Here is an 18,949-nt window from a genome sequence, read left to right as displayed (position 1 = left end):
TGTGGGCAGAGGACACCTTTGGGAGGAGTGCTGAGCCCTTCTCAACAGGGCTCCATGTCAGATGCTGCTCTCCTGAGCTGGATCACCTGGGGCTCAGAGGGGTACCTGTAATGCTTCCTGGGAAGAGGGAGTCTCAGAGCAATTGGATTTCTGCTGACTGTGGATGGGCAGAGCAGTGAAGGTGGACAAACTCAAGGAGAGGCAGAAGCAAAGAGTACTGAGAACAGCTTCTGTTGTCATGCAGGGGAGACCATTCCCATCTCTACCTTGTGTTACCTCGGTCTCCTTCTCCCTGTGCAGGAGATACTTCAAGAACACAAGATTTTCAGGAGTTCCTATTGCCCTGGAACAATTCCCAAAAGATGAAAAAAATAAAACAAACTCCATGTGGTTGTTGCATCTTGCCAGATCCCAAAATGCCAAGTCAGCTTGCACATCTTTCAGTTCAGAGAGCCTGCCCTGCCTGCCAGGTGAATGCTCCACAGATAATATCCCTGTGCACTTCACCTCTTCTGAATCTGCTCTCACAGCACTCCTGCTCCCCTCCTAACAGCCTGTGTGGCACAGGACTCATTTCCTAACCACAGGAGGACAGATGTCCTGTCTCCCACATTTCCTCCTCTGCCACTCACAGGCTTCTCTCAGGGCTAAGCCATCAATCCCTGGTGGTTTTACAGGGTTTAATCCCTGGTGGCCACCTTGTGCTGTGGCTGTGGGTCACATCTCTGTCCAGCCACAGATAGATGGGTCAGATCCCTTGGACCAGCTCTTGGGAATCATCCTGATGCCTCAGGTTTTAGCTTTTGTATTTTTCAGATTCTGTGCTGCTTTAGTGTGCTCTTCTGAGCTTCATATTAGGGGATGGTGGCTCTCTGCACAGAGCAGGGAGACAAAACAATTCCTTCTCCAGCTGGGGACCAAGGACAAATGATCCAAATCTCAGCCCAAGAGCACAAACAACGTGGGCTGAACAGAGAAAAACAATCAGGATGGGACTGCCTGGGCTAAACCTGGAATCAGACAATTAACTCCAATATGCAAATGGAGCAGAACTTATAAAAGTGAGAGCCCCCATGACTGGCTGTCCATTTTGTGACCATTTTGGGTTAATCTTGGGTGCAGCCCTGGCTGGGATCTTGTGCTGCCCAAGGTGGATCCATTGAGGCCCTTTAATAAATCCCTACTTTATTTTTTAGCTCCATCTGGTCTCTGTTCTGGGTCAGCCTTCACAAGGCATCAATCCTGCTCAGATGGATGTCATTCCATGTGCCTGCCTGTGCTTCACTCCATGGGGAAATGGTGTCTGGGCACAGCTGTGCTGGTCAGAAAGCTCCAAGATCTCTGCTCTGAGGAGCAGCAAAGTGTGCAGTTCTCATGTGAACCCCCTCTCAGTCACTGAGGCAAAGTGTTCCTTTCATGGACTCCATTCTTTCTTCATTGTGAGGAGAATCTCAGTCTGAAAGGCAGTGCCTGTTTTCTGCTGGGTTCCCTAAAATTCCCCCTGCAAGGAAGAATGGCTGGAAGATCACAGTCTTGCTTCCTTTTTTGCACTGAATTTATGCATTAAAATTTTAGTCATCTCACCCTGAGCTGGTGCTCATCCAGCCCTGCCAAGGTGCTGCTTGCAGACTCCTGGATATTTCCTCTTGATCATCCTGCTCATCATTCTCCAGAGCTCTTATCAACCATGTTTTGGGTGTGACTGGCCCAGCCCTTTCTGTGCCTGCACCCCAAATAATTCCTGTCACCTGTTCTGTTCACATCTGAAATCTCAGGACTTATCTTGATAGGGGCCTTTTTGACCAGGGGCTGCTTCCAGGCCCTGAGAAGAGGAGACCTCTTCTTCCCTTTCCACACTGCTCTCAGCGCATCCTCGGGAAGAAGCCAAGATCCCGTGAGGATGCTTAATTTTTGGGCAGTGCCCTCTCTCACAGGGCACCCCAGCTGAGATGGGCTCCTGTCCAGCAGCGAGGGTCAATGCCTTTGGTGTCACGAGGTTGCCCCAGCCCACTGACCATCCTGAACCTTGCAGAGCAGGCTGGGGGCCTGGCACGAGGGGACGAAGAGGTGACCAATTCCAGGATCCCTGGGAGATGTGGACGTGCAGAGAGAGGGAGGCACAGCCCAGCTACCCCAGCCTGGCAGAGGGCAGCCTCGGCCGGGCTGATTTTGGTGGCACTCCTTGCTCAGCAATCCCAGGCAGGTTCTTACGGAGCAGAGGAGTGCAAGGCGGGGAGGGGGGGGTGGTCCTGCCCTAACTGCTCCCGTGGGAAACCCAAACAAACCCCAATGTTGGAAGGCCCAAACAGCTGCCTCTGCTGAGACTCTTTAAACTCCAACCTGGTGGAACTTGCAGCCGCATGTGGGAGAGAGCCAGGGCGGGAGCATGGCATGCCCAACTTTTCCTCCCGGTTTTTTTTTTCCAGCTGATTCAGCATGCCTTTTGCACTGGTGCATGGTGGGAAAGTGGTCCATCCGCAGAGCCAGACGGAAGCAACTGGGCATCTTCCTTTGACAAGTGACCCTGGCCCACTGCCTTCTATGCAAGATGCTGCCTCCCAATTGCATAGACCCCACCAGCTGGGGATACACAGCCTTTGGCTATGGGTTAGGTGGCCATGCCAGGCAATACCAGGCACCCCCCCCGGGAGGGAAGACGCTCCGGAGGCCACAGAGCAGCGTGGTGCAAAGCACCCTTATCTCAAATAACCCATGGCTCGAGTGCCGTGTATCTGATTTATACCACTCGCACACAGCCCTGGAACCTGTGGGACGAGGTGGGGGCTGCTGGAGGGCTTTAGGAGAGGGGTTCAGAGCAGAGGAGGCGTCCCAGGCTGGTAGCGAGACAGGCGCTTGAGGCCAGCAGCAGAGAGGAGAGGGGTGAGTCGCTTTCTGCCAGCATTCCTGGGTCTGTGTGAGCAGTGCTATAAATCCACATCAGGACAGTCTCTCATGTATGATTTGCCTTGATTAACGGGTTTCCTGTTCTTTTCCTGTTTGTCCGTTTGTTTATTTTTTTTTGTTCGTTTTCTTTTTTTTTTTTTTTATCTCTCCTGTTTTCTCCTGTACTATTTTCCGTTCGTACGTTTTTTTTTCCTGCTCTCTGGGAATGCCTCCTCTCTCTGCATCTCCCTCCCTCCCCTTTCCCCTCCATGAGCAGTGGCCGAATCCATTACACTGAGATGTATGAAATGCTGACTCTTATGTCACCACCGCTAGGCCTCGGCAAGAGATGTCCTTCCAAAGTGGCCTATAAGGTAGATCAACCCTTCCTTCTCTGGGGGTTAGAGCCCAGCAGGAGCCGGGGCACCTGTGGGAGGCGGGGAGCCGGGGAAGCTGGGGAGTTCTTGGGGTGTCCAACGTGTGTTTGGCTCACTCCTGGGGAGCCTGGTGTGCCCACAAGAGCCCTGGCCACGCTGGCTGCTCTGCACTGCCCACGCAGCTCCGAGGGGAAAGGGAGAGGCAGGATCAGCAGCAGCGTGGGGGTGGGAGGGCTGCAGGAGGTGAGGTGAGGTGAGGTGAGGTGAGGTGAGGTGAGGTGAGGTGAGGTGAGGTGAGGTGAGGTGAGGTGAGGTGAGGTGAGGTAGGTGAGGAACAGCCCTGTAGCACACTGAGGAGAGTGAGGTGTCCTCAGGAGTTCATGCCCAGGGGCTTGGAACCATCCTCATCCCAGCCAGTGCAGGAGCCCATGGAGACGGGAAGCAGGTGGGCAGTGGGGACAAATCCCAAATCCCATAGGAGCAGGCCTGCTGTGCCTGGAGCCAGGACCATCAGCAGGGGCTATCCCAGGGATGGCCTGTGCAAGGCAAAGCCAGGGGCCTTCCAAAGGCAGCTCTGAGCAGAGTGATGGCTGTCAGTCAGATCCCAGCTGCCCAGGCATGGATCAGGAGCATGGGAAGCCATGGAGGATGTGCTGTGGGAGCTGTGTGGCTTTCTGAGGGCAGCAGCTGCCAGGAAAAGACCCAGAGCTATGGGAGGATCTGCTGTTGAGGAGGAAATTAGGGTTTTTCCTAATTAGCCTTTTAGCAGGGCTAGCACAAAGGGATTCCTGAACACTTCCAAACACGCTTCCACCCTCTCCAGCTGTCATGTGGTTGTTCACACGAGCATACATCCACCATCACACTTTTCCAGGGGGGAAAAAGGGAGGCTTGAAAGCAGGAAAGGGATGTGAGAAGCTGGGTGAAAAGGAATGGGCAGGGAAGGGCTGACCCAAGGTATTCACAAAGCAAAATATACTCTCTGGAAAGTGGATCTGGTCACTTCGGTTTGCACCCCGCCTTGCCAGGGTGGGGAAGGAGCATGGCGTGTCTAACCTGCCTTGGTTGCCCTTTTCTCTTTCCTCCTGCACTTTTCCCACCCTCCCCTTCCTTTCCCTTCCCCACCCATGGATAATTTGGACCCCCTGCATGTGCTGGCAAACTTCATCTCTGAAAGACGCAAAAAGGGAGTGCCAGGATGTAGCATGCTAGAGGAATCCAGCCGATGTGAAGTCCCTGAAGGTTAGGGACCCTCCTCTCCCCTGCCCCAGCTGGGAAGGGTTGAGAGCTGGAAAGCCAAACCACCCGGGAACGGAAACCTGAGCCCATCTCCCCTTCCCGCACATCCCACATGCCCGCATCCCTGATGGATCAGGTGTGTCTTCCCAAAAGTGCCAGGGGGTGCTGTGGCAGCCCCGGTGCCGTGGGGAGGGGGGCTCAGGGGCCGTTCCTGGGGCGCAGGAGGAGCCCTGGAAGGCAGTGAGCCGGTGTCCTGGGGTGGAAGGAGCCGGGGAGGTGGCGGGGCGGTGGGGTGATCCTTGCCCTTCTTTTTTGGCTGTGCTGTTTTGACACTCCTTGTTGCTTTTTATTTTTTCTTTATTTATTTCTTTTTTTAATTTGGATTTTTTTTTTTTCCTCCCCTTTTGTTTAATGTTTAATTTCTTTTCCTCCAGCCTGGTCGATGTGTTTTTCGATATTGTTTTCCGTCCGCTGTTTTCTTCTCTCTCTTGCGCAGAGACTGGTGCTGATGAACATGCCCGTGGCCGAGGACATGACAGTCCACTTCACCTCCACCCTCATGGCCCTGATCCGCACGGCCTTGGACATCAAAATTGCCAAAGGTAAAGGCTGTGGCAGAGAGGGGTACTCTGCAGAGTGCCCGTCGTCCTTTGGTGGAATCCCAGCATGGGTTTGTGTTGGAAACAGCCTCAAAAATCATCCTGTTCCACCCCCCTGCCATGGGCAGGGACACCTTCCACCACCCATCCAGCCTGGCCTTGAGCACTTCCAGGGTAGGGGCATCCACAGCTTCTCTGGGCATCTGTTCCAGGGCCTCACCACCTCCTGAATTTCTTCCTAATATCCAAGCTCAATCTACCCTCACTCAGCTTAAAATCCTTCTTCTTTGTCTTATCACCTCGCAAAAATGTCCCTTTCTTTCTGGCCGGGCTGAGGACCTCACAGCTAATTTGGAATCCAGAGCCTGGATGTACATGGATGGGAGCAACTTCATTGAACAGGCAAATTTCTGCCACTTTCTGTTAAAAAAAAAAATGTATCTCTTTAGGGAAGAGGTAAAGAATTCTTCATCAAAAGCTGTTTTCAGAGAAACGAAACAGCTTGGTCCACTGTATAATAGAGGAGAGAGAATTCCCCTTCCTCCCCATGTAAGAAGCAAAACCAAGGATGGAAAATACATGCTTGGCTTCCTTAGGCTTTGGGGAAAAGAAGCCTGCCTGTCTCTCAGGGAAGATAAAACGTTCAGAGCAGGAAAGCCTCCTTTGTTGTTGTTACTGGAAAGGCTGTGATTCATCAGATCAAAAACTTCCTGTAGAAACATGGCATTTTCACTAAAACCTCCTCTAGGAACAGCTCAGCTACTGGGAGAAAACCCAACCCAGGGTGAGATGTCATCCAAAGCCCAGTGCTCAGACAGCAAGGATGGGTTCAAACCCCTCCAGACACAGCAGAGATTTGAACCTGGGTGTTCTACAGCTCACCCAAAATTGCCCTGTGCTTGGGTGGCTCTGTTGGGGCACGTTGACAGCTTCTGATGGTCCTGGGCCTTCCTGAGCTCAGCAAAGCCCTGGCCAGAGAACTCTGCTGTCCGTGCACAACCTCATTGAGCATTTCAGGATTTGCCAAGCGGAGCTGCTCTTCCACCGGCACATGATCTGCTCACCAGCAAAAAGAAAGTGGGGCAGCAGCAGGTGTGTGTGGGCTGGAGTAGGATTGGAGCTGCAGAGACAGACCCAAGGCAAGCTTGAAGGTGGCAGCTTTGAGTGGGAGGGCAGGGGATGGGGAGATGGAGGCACATATGGAAGGGATGGTAGGAAAGTTTCCCTGTGGGAGCAGGAGACCAGGCTCGCTGAGGGAAGATGGCCCTCCCAGCCCAGAGAGATGGATGCTGAGGTGGAACCTGACTTCAGGATGGGAAAGGGGGGTTGGTTGGACCCTGGTGCCAAGGTTTGATGTGTGGGGGCCGTTTTTGCTCCCTGCTGTTGAAGGTGGTGCAGACTGGCAGCAGTTGGACTCTGAGCTTCAAAAGGAGATCCTGACCATTTGGCCTCACCTGTCCCAGAAGATGCTTGACCTGTTGGTACCCATGCCAAAAAGTGAGTCTCTGGGGGGGCTGTCATTGCTTTCAAACTCCCCTCATCCCCACAGCAACTTCTTCCCAAAGGGAGGTGGGGACTGGTCTGACCCATCCCCAGCTTGGGGAGAAGTGGGGGAAGGGTTTGTTCTGCCTTGTTCTGCTTGGCTGCTTGGGAACTCTCTGGAAAACCACCCAGTTTGCAGGGAAAGCCACAGGCTCCTGTGAATCCTCTCTGGAGCACAGCAGGGAGGGAGGCTGAGCACAGCTGATGATATGATGAGGATGTGTGTCTTGGTGGCTTAGGATGATGATGACTTCAAGCCATCTTCATCTATTTTATCTCCGTGGGGAGTGTCTGGGTGCTCAGCACTCTCTCTTTTGGAGCAGAGAAGAGTTTGAGGGTCACCAGCGTATCCCAGAGCAGGGCTCTTCCCAAGATCCACGTTGGTGCCTTCTCTTACAAGACAATTTTGTTCCCTCTCACGCTCCCAGCCTCTGACCTGACTGTTGGGAAAATATATGCAGCCATGATGATCATGGATTACTACAAGCAGAGCAAGGCGAAGAAGCAGCGGCAGCAGCTGGAGGAGCAGGTGAGGCTCAGGCAGGGCAGGACAGGGACATTCAGATCACCCTCTCTGCTTCCCACCACCTCCCAGCCCAAACATGCAGCCAGCTGGGATGACCACAACAGCACAGGTCGGGGTTTGGGCACTACAAGGCGTGTCTGAGATCATCCTCAGCCCCTGACAGGGAACACGAGCACGGTGTCCTCTTTCTAGTGGTGGGGGCTTGGCTGGGGAAGCACTGGGTGCTCATCCACGTTTCCTACAGGCTCAGTTTCTTCCTTTCCCCAATGCAGAAAAATGCCCCCATGTTCCAGCGCATGGAGCCGTCCTCTCTGCCCCAGGAAATCATCTCCAATGCCAAGGCTCTGCCGTACCTCCAGCAGGACACCCTCTCGGGCCTGTGAGTGCTGCCTGTCACTTTTCTGTTCCTGCAGCCCTTCTTCCTTTCTTGGAGCTAGCACTGGGCTGCATAAAGAGTTAAATTGCTGCTGGGAGCAGGGAGGCATCTCCTGGCACAAAGCTTTTATAGGATTCCAGGCATCTGGTGTGTGTCAGCATTGCTAGCAGCAGCCGAGGTGGGAAAAGGAGATGGCCAGGGGTCTGTGGATGCTCTTCCTGGAGGATCATCCTGGCACTCTTCACCCAGGGTGAAGCTGTTGAGCAGTGCACAGGGAAATTCCAGCACCCTGGCTGGTGGGAATGAGGCGTTAAGGGTTTCTGCCACTGCTCTTGGGATGTCCCACTGCTGCTGCAGGACTCTGGGCACTGGTGTCCTCTCCTGCCTTGGGGCACCACTTCATCTCTCCAGGCAACTTGATGTTTGTCTCAAACGTGGGGTCTCAGCAGCCTGGGGGGGCAGGAACAGGGATCCCCAGCTCTGAGCTGCAGGAGAGGTGATCCCAGGGTCGTGGCCTCCCTGAAGCTGGGCTGTGTTTGCAGGAGCAGCCGAGGCGGGTTCCCCTCGCTGAGCCCGCTCTCGCCACAGGAGATCTTCCAGCTGGCGTGCATGGATCCGGCCCAGGAGCAGTTCCAGGAGCACCAGTCTCTGGTAAACTCATGCACTGCTCCTCACAGCCCCAGCACGGATGCTGGTGGGCACGGGGAGGTGTGGGGAGCGAGCACAGCACAGGGATGGCAGCTGCTGGGTCATGCACAGATCCAAAACAGGGGACAGATATCCCTGGATGTCCTGTCCCTCGCCTCTGGCACTGGGGACACGGCCATCCCTGGACCTGCCCTGATCCGTGGGGCCAGGCAGCACAAGTGCTTCTGGGGCGAGAGCCATGACCAATGTCCTGCAGTAAAATATCCTTCTCTCCACAGGCTGTTTTTCCCACTGAGCACTCATGTCAGTGGGTTACCCCGTGCTGAGTGATGGTATCTGATGTTTTCGGATTCGTGTCCATTTTGTTGTCAGTGGTGGCGTCCCCAGTCCCCAGCCAAGCTGTCAAACTGTCTCCAGCAGGAGCAGCCCTCTCTGGCCTCCTGTCTGTCTGTGTGTGTATATATATATATCACATATTTATATATATCACACATCTATATATATCACACATCTCTATATATCTCTGTGTCTGCGTTCCTGCACCACCCGACACAGTGTGGCACCGCTGTGCGTCCCCAGCCCAGTCCGTGTCCCCAGGGTCTGTAGCTCTGTGTCACCTGTGTATGACACAGGCAGGTGTCCCCTGCCTCAGCCACTCCAGCCACGTGGGGAGGTGGCAGATCAGACTCCCCCTGTCCCCATGAAGTCACTTTCTAGTGACCTCCAGGGTCTCTCTGTGCCCATCTCCTCGACATGTCTGTGAGCATCCACAGAGTCCCCAAAAACTGGGAATTAACCAAAGCATTAAGTGCTATGGGAAGTGTGTGCTCTTTTAACAGGGATACGGCCAGGAAGCTTTGATTTTTTTGAAAATCCTATCCATTTGTCCCCTCCTGTCAAAAGAAGGAGTTAAACCCTGAGCAGTCAGGGTGCCCCCAGACCCAGGCAGGGTTTCCACTGTCACTGTAGAGGTGCAAGGGCAGCTGGCCATCAGGCAAGCCTGAAGCACCACATCAGGTCTCATCTGGGGACTGTGAGCTGGAGGGGATTTTTCAGTGGCAATGTGATGAATTCTAATGGCTTAGACTCTGTTTTTCATAGAATCATCAGATAGTTTGGGTTGGAAGGAACCTTTAAAAACCCATCTATTTCCAACCCTCCTGCCATGGGCAGGGACATCTTCAACCAGACCAGGTTGCTCAGAGCCCCATCCAACCTAGCCTTGAACACTTCCAGGCAGGGAGAATCCACCACCTCTCCGGGCAACCCGTGCTAGTGTTTTGCCACCTGTTTTTGGCCAACTTCAATTCTGCCCCTGGCTGAGCAAGCAGGGCTGTCCCCTGCCAAGAGGGCCAAAGCAGCGCGCTGCCCTGCTCCAAGCCCATCCCAAGAGCTTGGCTGTGTGTTTATTTCCAGGAGCCAGAGGTTAGGGAGTTTCAAAGAGTGCAGCCCTCTAACCGTGGCAGCTACCTTCCCGTGGACACTCAGGACCACGCTGTCTCTGGGAGGGCCTCCTCCATGCCTCGTCTCACTGTGGATCCCCAGGTAAAACCAAGCAGAGCCCCCACAGGTGCTGGGTCTGATCAGAGCCTGCCAGCTAACACCAGGGCTTCTCTCTGTGCTGAGCCCCGTGGCACCCCCAGCACCCCGATACCAGAGTTTCTCCCTCCTTTGGGTGCTGCACAAGTGGGAGCTGCTGTTGCCTGACAAGGGGGATGCTGGCAGCAGAGAGCAGCCTGGGGGATCCATCTCCTGGCTCGTGGGGGAGGCCCAGGACCACGCCGGGAGATGCCATGTTCTCCCCACTGTGGGACACCCCCTCCTTTCCTGCAGCCCTGGGCACTGGCTGAGGTTTGAGGAGCCCCAGCCCAGCTGTCAGATGACCACAGGTGATGGAAAGCCTTCTCCGTCCTTTCCCGTCGTCCCAACACGTGCACTTCTCTGTCTGTCCAGGGGAACCCAGGCCACGTCTCACCTCCTCATCTGTCTGCCTGGTTTCTCTTTGTTCTGTCCTGTGCTCAGCCTCCCCCAGGATGCAGATGTTTTTTGGGTTTGGTGTTGCTGTGAAGTCTCTGGGTCTGCTTTCTCACCTTGGTGCAGGCACCAAGTCGTGGCGTGGTGCTTTGTGAGGGTGTGAAGACAAAGGGAGGCTTTGTCTCATGGGCTTTCTTGGTCCTTCAGCAGCAGAGGACATGACCAGAAGGAGGGGATGGGAGCAGGAAAAGTGAGAGGAGATGGAGAACAGACTGGGGCTGCAGTGGCAGAGAGCTGCTAGAACTAAGCAAAGGAAGTATGGGAGGAGGTGATGTTTTCTCCATAACGTGAAAACATAGGGTGTAATGAGGGGAGAAGGTAGGAAGGAGAAGCATGGGAGGGAGAAAGAAAAGGAAAGGGAAGATAAAACAACAGCATGAGCGGGGAGATAGGGAATGAGTGCAGAGGAAAGGGTTGGGGATGTGGGAACAAAGGAAGAATAGGGAGGTGTGTGGAAGAGTGGTGGCAGCTGGAAAAACGAACACAGAGCAAGGGGCCTCTGGGGGACCCCTCTCTGCCAACAATCTTTTCAAGGATTGCTCCTCTTCATGCTGCTTTCCTGGTGGGGAGGGATGTTGGGAAGGCAGCCTGGGGGGCAATGCTCTGCTGTCCCCACACACAGCGGGAGGTGCTGCTGCTCTCCCCCCAGCCCCGGGCTTGGCTTTGCCTGTGCAGCACAGCTCCAGCCAGCTGGGGAAGGGGAGCCCACGAGCTCCAAGGCTAAACCCCGCTTTCCTCCCACCCCTGATTTGTGCAGAGATTATCTGGGGGGGCTGTTCTCAGGCTGGCTGTCCCCACCCCGAATTTCCCCATCCCGCAGCGTGGCCATCCCCGTGGTGGGGGTGAAGCGGTCATTCCTGCCCCCCAGCCCTGCCTGGCGCTAATGCTGTCCCCGGCTGGCTGGGGCTGCTTGCAGGTGGTGACGGACACCAGCTCCATGCGGAGATCGTTCTCCACCATCCGGGACAAGCGGCCCAACAGCTCCTGGCTGGATGAGTTCTCCATGGAGCGCAGCAGCGACAACACCTACAAGTCCCGCCGGCGCAGCTACCACTCCTCGCTCCAGCTGTCCGCCCGGCGCCTCAACGCTGACTCGGGTGAGCCCAAAAAACCCCCAAAAAACCCTCCTGCTGAGCTGCTGCAGGCGGGGTGGTGGTGGGCACTGACGTGGGTGTCCTGCAGGCCACCGGTCCGAGGGGCACCGCTCGGGCAGGGAGCGGGGCCGGTCCAAAGAGCGCAAGCACCTGCTGTCCCCTGACATCTCCCGCTGCAACTCCGAGGAGAGGAGTCCCCAGGCACAGGAGGAGTCGCCAGAGCGGCGGCGCGAGTCCCGGTCACCCAGCGAGGGCAGGTCACAGACACCCAGCAGGCAGGTGGGTGATGGACATCCCTTCCCAAGCGTAAAGGGAAGCACAGAAAAAGCTCCTTGGCAAATCCGGGAAGATAAGCCCCGGGAGCTCTGAACCATCTCATCTCCTGGTGGTGGCATCTCTGTGTCTGCTGTGAGCTGAGCAGGTTGGGGCTGCTTGGGCACCCTGCGGAGTATCTGGGGACAGGGGTGGATCTCATGCTGATCCTCTTGCTGCTATGGCATCCGGTCCCTGCCAAGATCAAGGTGTCCCAGCCTGGAGGGGCCAGAGCTTGAGTGATCTTGAAGCCACCCATGGAGATGCCACCCATGGAGAGCAGCAGATGGCAAGCCATCAGCTCTTCCTGCGGGGGGGTTTGGGAGTGCTTTTCATTTTTGGGCACCAAGAACATGGAATCATAGAGTGTCCTGAGCTGGAACAGAGCACAAGGGTCATCAAGTCCAACTCAGAATCCCGAGAGCATTGTCTGAATGCTTCTTGAGTGTTGTCAGTCCTGGTGCTGTGACCACTTCCTTGGGGAGCCTTTTCCAATGCCTGACCACCCTCTGGGTGAAGCACTTTTTCCAAATATCCAACCTAAACCTCCCCTGGCACAGCTTCATGCTGTTCCCTTGGGTCCTGTTGCTGGTCACCAGGGAGATCAATTCCTTCCCATGTGCTTCTCTTTGGGAGGAAGCCACAGACCACGATGGGGCAGGGATGGGGCAGAATTGCCCTTTCAAGACAGAGACGGCTTCCAAGGGACCTGAGTGTGGTGAGGAGAGGGTGCGTGGTGTGGTGTGGTGTGGTGTGGTGTGGCGTGGCGTGGCGTGGCGTGGCGTGGCGTGGCGTGGCGTGGCGTGGCGTGGCGTGGCGTGGCGTGGCGTGGCGTGGCGTGGCGTGGTGTGTGGTGGGGTGTGGTGTCACTGTCAAGGCAGGACGGGAATGAAGAGACTCTGATCAGAAGGCTGCATGGCAGTAAAACTCTGATTTATTCAAAACACACTGCTCTTTTATACAGAGCTTCATGAGGACCAACTCCATTGGTCCTGAAGTGAAAACACTCCAAACCATTGGTGCACAGTGCTTGGCACACAGTGATAGAACTTAACTATAAACATTGTGAACAACAGGAGAGATAAAGAATTATTTACATTCTTTCCCAGCTCTTTCCCAGGCTTCTGCCTAGCTAGAAACTCTCAGCTTCTTTCTTTGACTGAATCTGAGACCCACAGTGTGGTGTGGTGTTGCTGTCAAGGCAGGATGGGAATGAATAGACTCTGATCAGAAGGCTGCTGAGAGTAAAACTCTGATTTATTCAAAATACACCTCTCTTTTATACAGAGCTTTGTGAGGACCAACTCCATTGGTTCTGAAGTGAAAACAACCCAAACCATTGGTGCACAGTGCTTGACGCACAGTGATAGAACTTAACTATAAACAATGTGAACAACAAGAGAGATAGAGAATTATTTACATTCTTCAGCTCTTTCCCAGGCTTCTGCCTGGCTAGAAACTCTCAGCTTCTTTCCTTTACTGAGTCTGAGACCCAGTGTGGAGTGGTGTGGTGTGGTGTAGCATAGTGTGGAGTGATGTGGTGTGGAGTGGTGTAGCATAGGGTGGAGTGGTGTGGAGTGGTGTGGTGTGGAGTGGTGGTGCTGCCTGCTTTCCCCAGCGTGTCCCGGTGCGTTGCAGGGCATGGGCTCCCTGAGCGAAAGCTCCATCCCCTCCATCTCGGACACCAGCACGCCCCGGCGAGGCCGCCGCCAGCTGCCGCCGGTGCCCCCCAAGCCGCGTCCCCTCCTGTCCTACGCCTCCATGCTGCGACACGCCGGGGACACCTCTCCTCCCGCCGACGAGAGCGAGGGCGGCTCGCCGCTGCTCTCCTCCAGCCTGGATCCCAGCACGGCCGGCCCGGCCGAGTCTTCCAGCTCCCCGGTGGCGGGGAAGCAGAGCCGGCAGTCCACGCCGCAGCGCTACATCTCGGAGCCCTACCTGGCGCTGCACGACGACTCGCACGCCTCAGACTGCGGTGAGGAGGAGACGCTCACCTTCGAGGCGGCCGTGGCCACCAGCCTGGGCCGCTCCAACACCATCGGCTCGGCGCCGCCGCTGCGGCACAGCTGGCAGATGCCCAACGGGCACTACCGGCGGCGGCGGCGAGGAGCGGCGCAGGGCGTGATGTGCGGGGCCAGCATCGACGTGCTCAGCGACACCGAGGAAGATGACAAGTGCTAGAAGTTGCCCCCACCCCACCCCCGCCTCTCAAACCCACCGCCCGACCCCACCTCGGCTGCCCCCGTCCCGCCCTGCCCTTCTCCAATGCATGCTCTTCGCCACGCCTGGGAATGAAACTAAAAACCAAAACCAAACGCAGGGGGGAAAAGAGAAACAAAACAAAACAAACCCCAAACAAACAAACAAACAAAAAACAACCCACCCCAAACCGACCGGAACGGAGGGGGAAGAAAAAGGAGAGGGGAAAAAAAAACCCAACAACCAACGACAAAGAACAGAAACGTAAAAAAAAGAAATCTTTGTGCAAAAAAAAAAAAAAAAAAAATTAAAATCTGTCGACTTTCATTTATTACTATCACTTTTTTTTTTCTGCACAGAGAAGCATTTGATGGGTGGCAGAGCGGCCCAGCCGGGCTGGTGTGCTGGGGGACAAGGGAGAGCCCCCCCCCAGCCCCAGCCCCGCTCCCTGCCCCAGGAGGGATCCCCGGGAAAGCTCATCCCGAGGGCTTGTTGCTCCCTATGGCCGGAGAGTCCCAGCAAAGGGACACAAGGGACCCCCTTTGCTCTGTCGCTTGGGCTTGTGCTGCTGTGGCTTTGAACTTCCCTCGCCGGGGGTCTCATCCTGCCTGGAAAAGGGGCAAGATGCGACGTGGGGTGCAGGGGATGAGGGGTTGGGATGCACCCAGACAGACCAGAGCAGCTCCGGCTGCCAGAGGGGGCAAAACTGGTTTGTACTGGGGGTGGGGGGCTCAGTGCTGCCGAATGTACCCTGCGTCCCACCAACATGTATTTATTTCTATACGGAGAACTCTAGGTGTGCCTGTGTGTGTATATACGGGGTGTGTGTGTGTATATATATTTATATGCTGTATATATAAAGATATACACATACATAGATTTGTTTTAATCACCTGACAATGCTGTGGAGCTCCTTGGGGCTCCTGCTTGCCTGCACCCTGCTTTGGTGGGGGCAGGACCGAGCCTCCCCAGGGGGCTGCTGTACAGAGCACTGGGAATGTCACCTTGCTCCCTCTGCCAGGTGTTTCCAGCGGTGGGAATTGCATTTTCTGTTAGAGATGGCTGTGGCGAGGGCTCCTTGGGCAGCTCGGTGCCTGCAGCAGTGGGGTGCCCAAGGGATGAGGACAGAGCTGTCCCCAGGAACACGGCTCGCTTGGCACCAGCAGTGCCAAGGGGGTGATGGCAAACCTCTCTCTCTGAGGCCTCTTTGCTTGTTTTCACAGGAAAAGGAGATATCTGTGTCTGCAGGGCAGTGAAGATGTTGTGAGCGCATGATGTACCTTAAGATCTGTTCTTTGGGCAGAGGCATCTGGCTTTGGCACCAGCCCTGCCTCAGTTTCCCCTGCAGCCATGGCCTGTGCCCTCTCCAGGGGCCTGGCACCCCTTTGGAGAAGGGCTGCCATGGGGGGCTGGCTGTGCAAACCCCATGGCCCCGGTGTGGGAGCAGGTGGGTGTCCAAAAGCTGGGGAAAGAGCTTTGTCCTGAGCAGGGTGGCTCAGCCCTCCTGCAGACACTGAAAACGCAGCACAGGGCCACCTTCCAGTGCCAGTCATTAATTAATCTGCTAATTACGTGCTGTCAGCTCTCAACGATCCGTGCTGTGGGTGCAGTGCTGTGCCTGCCAGCCCAGGGAGGTGCTGCTGGTGGCCTGTGCTGATGGGTGGCTCGCCCTGGTGACTAGTGCTGTGTTTCTGCTATGAGCTGTGTCTGTTGTCAGCCTGCGAGTGGTCCTGGGGACCTGGAGGGTGCTCCAGCCTCCTGTGCCTCCCTGTGCCTTTGGAGCCTCAGGGAAGAGCTTGTTCTGTGGGCTGGGGGATGCTCGGTGCTTTTGGACCAGCCGTGGTGGTCGTGAGTGGAGATGGGACGTGGGGATGGGCAGGGAAGGGCAGCACAGCCCTCAGCCTGCCCTTCCTCCTGCCCACGGCTTTGCTTTGCTGCAGGTTATTGTGGTCTGGGTCTTTGGGGCTGTTGTCCAGCTGAGCAGCAGCTCTGGCCAGGCTTTGCTTTGGTCCTGGATAGCTCATGGCTTCTCCTGAGGGAAAGCTGCACAAACTGCCCTGCTCCTGCATGTGCAGATCATGCCCTGATCGCTTTGTGAGCTCCCCCGAGGGAGCTCTGCTTTGTGAGAAGCAAATCCCAGTGGCTGTGAAGGCTTCCTGCTCCAGGGCTCGTGCATGGACCAAACCCCCTCCTTGCCATGGCCAAAGTGCCCTCCGTGCACCCCCACAGGCCCCAAAGCTCCTCCTGCCTCCCGCGGTCCCTGATGGCGGGGGGCACCTCTGCCCTCCCTGCTGCTTCCCAAACAGACACTTCCACCTGCCCAGGCATCCAAAAATTCCACAGGCAGGCCTCTCCCACGCCTTTGGCTCAGACCCTGCATATCGCCCCTCTGGGCTCTCGGGCACAAACCACATCCCACGCAGCCGTGGGGAAGGTCCCTGGTGGTGGCTGGGGACACGGGCATCACCTGTTCCCTTCCAGCCATCGGCGAGCAGCTCGTGGCTTCACCCTGAAGCTTCCAGTGGCGGAATTTGGGAGAGCCGGGTCTGGCCCACGCGTGGGACCGCGTGGGACCGCGTGGGAGCGGGGACAAGGGACGCGGTGCTGCTGGGGGCCGGGGAAGGCGATGCCGTACCTGCTCTAAATATAGGTGTCGGTATCGTCTCCTTCTAAATGCGGAAAGGTGTCTGACAATGCGCCGGGCTCTGAGTAAGAGCCCGCGGAGGGAGGGAGGAGGCGGCTTTTTGTGTCTGTGCCTGGCGGGTGGGAGGGAGGCAGCGATGCTCTCCAAGCGGGGGCACGTTTCACGCGGATTTCGAGCTTTTTGGGCGCTCTTCTTTCCTCAGCCCCGGCATGGGGCCGGCCAGCGGTGTTGGTGATGCTCCGCGGCGGTGGCACAGGATGGGCACAGCCCCCGGGGCGCGCCCGCGCTGCCACACCGGGCCGCAGTGCCCGAACCTGAGCTTCTTCTTGGCATGTCAGCCCCGTGTTTAACTAACCTACAGAAACTGTGTGGGACAGAACACAGCCCCTTTTTACCCGGCAAGGGTCCGAAAACTCTCCGCTTCTGCCTCTCCTGAAGCAGGCACGGCGCTACTCCCGCGGCGGGGGGACAGGCGGGGACCTGCGGGGACACGGTGGCACCTCCGAAGCGCGTCTCTGAAACCAAAAACAACCCCCAGGAGAACCACGGGAAGGACTGTGCCGAGGTGGGGAAACCAGCCCCAAAGCACCGCTGCAGCCTGTGCCTTGCTTTTCAAGGCGCTGGACTCGGCTTTGCTGCTGTACGATGCCTCCTCTGCGGAGTTGTGGACATTTCCGCAGCCTCTCGGACACCAGGACCGTGCCGCTCGGTGGCTGCTGGCCATGCTGGCCACGGGAGGCAGGATGGGGAAGGGGGGGGATGTACTTCAACCTCTGCCTGCATAGGACATGCCCTGGAGTTCACCAGAAGCATGCAACTGGTTCCCAGTCGGGTGCCGGGACTGGGTTCGAAGCCCTGCGGATCTCCTGGGGGGGCTGTGGTGGGTGTGCGAGGAGGTGTGGCAGCCCTGGCACACGGAGCCCCGCTGTCCCCTCCAGGCTGGCTGTTCCAGCACCATCCTCCTGCCCCCTCAGGAGGCCTTGGATGGCAGAGGCCCCCAAGCGTGGGGCTGGTGTCTCCTGGGGCCGTGGGAGGGTGGGTGGGAGATGCTCTGCCTTCATCCCCCAGGCTCTGGGGTGGGATGTTGTAACATAACCTGCTCGTTTGGACCCAAACGGGGAACCGAGCTGACCACCAACGATGTACAACTCCTCAATGTTTTTTGTCAAAAGGAAAGAAAAATAAAACATTGTTGTAAAGAAACGCTGCAGACTTGGTCTCATTGGCACCCCGCGTGCTGGGTGGGCTGTGGGGACTCTGGGTAATGCCATGGGACCCTGAAAAGGTCCCCATGGCAGGGAGGAGGAGGCACACAGCCTGTGCTGGCACTGCCATCACATGGGATGGGGTGTTCTGCAGCCTCAGGCAGGGTGTGGGGCTGTGGAGCAGAGCGACAGGGAGGATATTGGAGATATCCTGGCCGAGCTGTGGCCCGGACCTGGCTGCTTCCAGACACGGGGGCTGAGGGGTGCTGAGGTCTGGGGGAGCTGGGAGAGCCAGGGCCAAGAGCCTGGGGACTGGGGAGCTGTTAATGGTGGCACTGCAGCAAACTGGCCAGGGGAAACCAAGAGCATCACGGTGACATCGGTGACATCGTGTCACAGCAGGAATGCGAGGGAGCAGCAGCCTGCACATTGAGCTTGGAAACCCCCCTGGGATCCCTGCCTTTGGGGCATCCAAACAGCTTGGGCACCCCTCCATGCCTGCACTCAGAGGTGTCAGGTGGATGCAGATGCTGTTGCCTGGTCCAAAGCAAAGACACTGAAGACATGTTTTATAATTTTTTTTTTTTTTTTTTTTTTTTTTTTTTTTTTTTTTTTTTGTGGGAGTGTTTAAAGCACGAAAAGTTCTCCAGCAGCCAGAGGTGAGGCAGCAGCCTGTGGCAGCCTCCAGGCTGAGCTGAGGTGACAGGGATGGTTTATGGCTTTTCAAGAACATTCTCCTTCTTTCCCAGTCCTGTGCCAAGAAAAGCTCAGGGAAGGATGAAGGCAGGTGCCTTCTCTGGACCTCCCTGAGCTGAGCTTTACCCTGTGTGTTTCAAAAGTGTGGTGCCACCAAGAACTAAGCCCAAATGACCTGTAGTAGAAACTGGTTTTATCCTGCCCTTCACTTTGTGCGAATTTCCCTTTATTTCCCAAATGCTGACAGATCTGCTTTTCACTTCTCTGGCTCATGAAGTGATAAGAAGTTTTCAGTGGGAAGTGTAGAGTTCCAGGAGATGGCCCAGCTTTGAGAGCACTTCCCGAGGCGATGAATGCAATGACAGCCCAGCATTTTTCCAGGCTGGGAAGTGACTTCTCATTTTGTAGCCAAAAAAAGTGATCTGCAGTCCTGACTGTGGGGAGAGCTCTGCAGGGTGGTGATGCCACCTTCAGTGCTGAGGACTTTGCGGCGCTGTTGGAAGCAGTTTGAGGAGAGGATGTCCTCCTGTGTGGGCCAGAAGTGCTTCATTAACATTCCTCGAAGTGAATGTTTT

The 18,949-nt window shown here is 56.1% G+C and overlaps 1 protein-coding gene across 10 annotated transcripts in view; it reads left to right on the top strand.

The window, feature by feature from the left end:
• The window catches only part of CACNA1E (calcium voltage-gated channel subunit alpha1 E), a 142,880-nt gene extending 125,204 nt beyond the window's left edge, over nt 1-17,676 (top strand). For 5 of the 10 annotated variants that reach the window (XM_021545916.3, XM_077785285.1, XM_077785283.1 and 2 more), the window contains 8 exons: nt 4,996-5,101; nt 6,488-6,595; nt 7,069-7,169; nt 7,439-7,545; nt 8,085-8,193; nt 11,141-11,321; nt 11,407-11,597; nt 13,269-17,676. In XM_021545916.3, coding sequence (XP_021401591.1) covers nt 4,996-5,101; nt 6,488-6,595; nt 7,069-7,169; nt 7,439-7,545; nt 8,085-8,193; nt 11,141-11,321; nt 11,407-11,597; nt 13,269-13,811 — 1,446 coding nt within the window. In that variant the 3' untranslated portion in view covers nt 13,812-17,676. Of the gene's footprint in view, nt 1-3,157; nt 3,258-4,933; nt 5,102-6,487; nt 6,596-7,068; nt 7,170-7,438; nt 7,546-8,084; nt 8,194-9,606; nt 9,736-11,140; nt 11,322-11,406; nt 11,598-13,268 lie in introns of those variants that run through there. The other 5 variants (XM_077785284.1, XM_021545918.3, XM_021545922.3 and 2 more) reach the window with 4 other exon arrangements.
• Nucleotides 17,677-18,949: the final 1,273 nt, after the last annotated feature.

This window comes from Lonchura striata, chromosome 9, assembly GCF_046129695.1.
Source record: "Lonchura striata isolate bLonStr1 chromosome 9, bLonStr1.mat, whole genome shotgun sequence".
Classification (NCBI taxonomy): Eukaryota; Metazoa; Chordata; class Aves; order Passeriformes; family Estrildidae; genus Lonchura; species Lonchura striata.
This window is presented reverse-complemented; position numbering and strand designations above follow the sequence as displayed.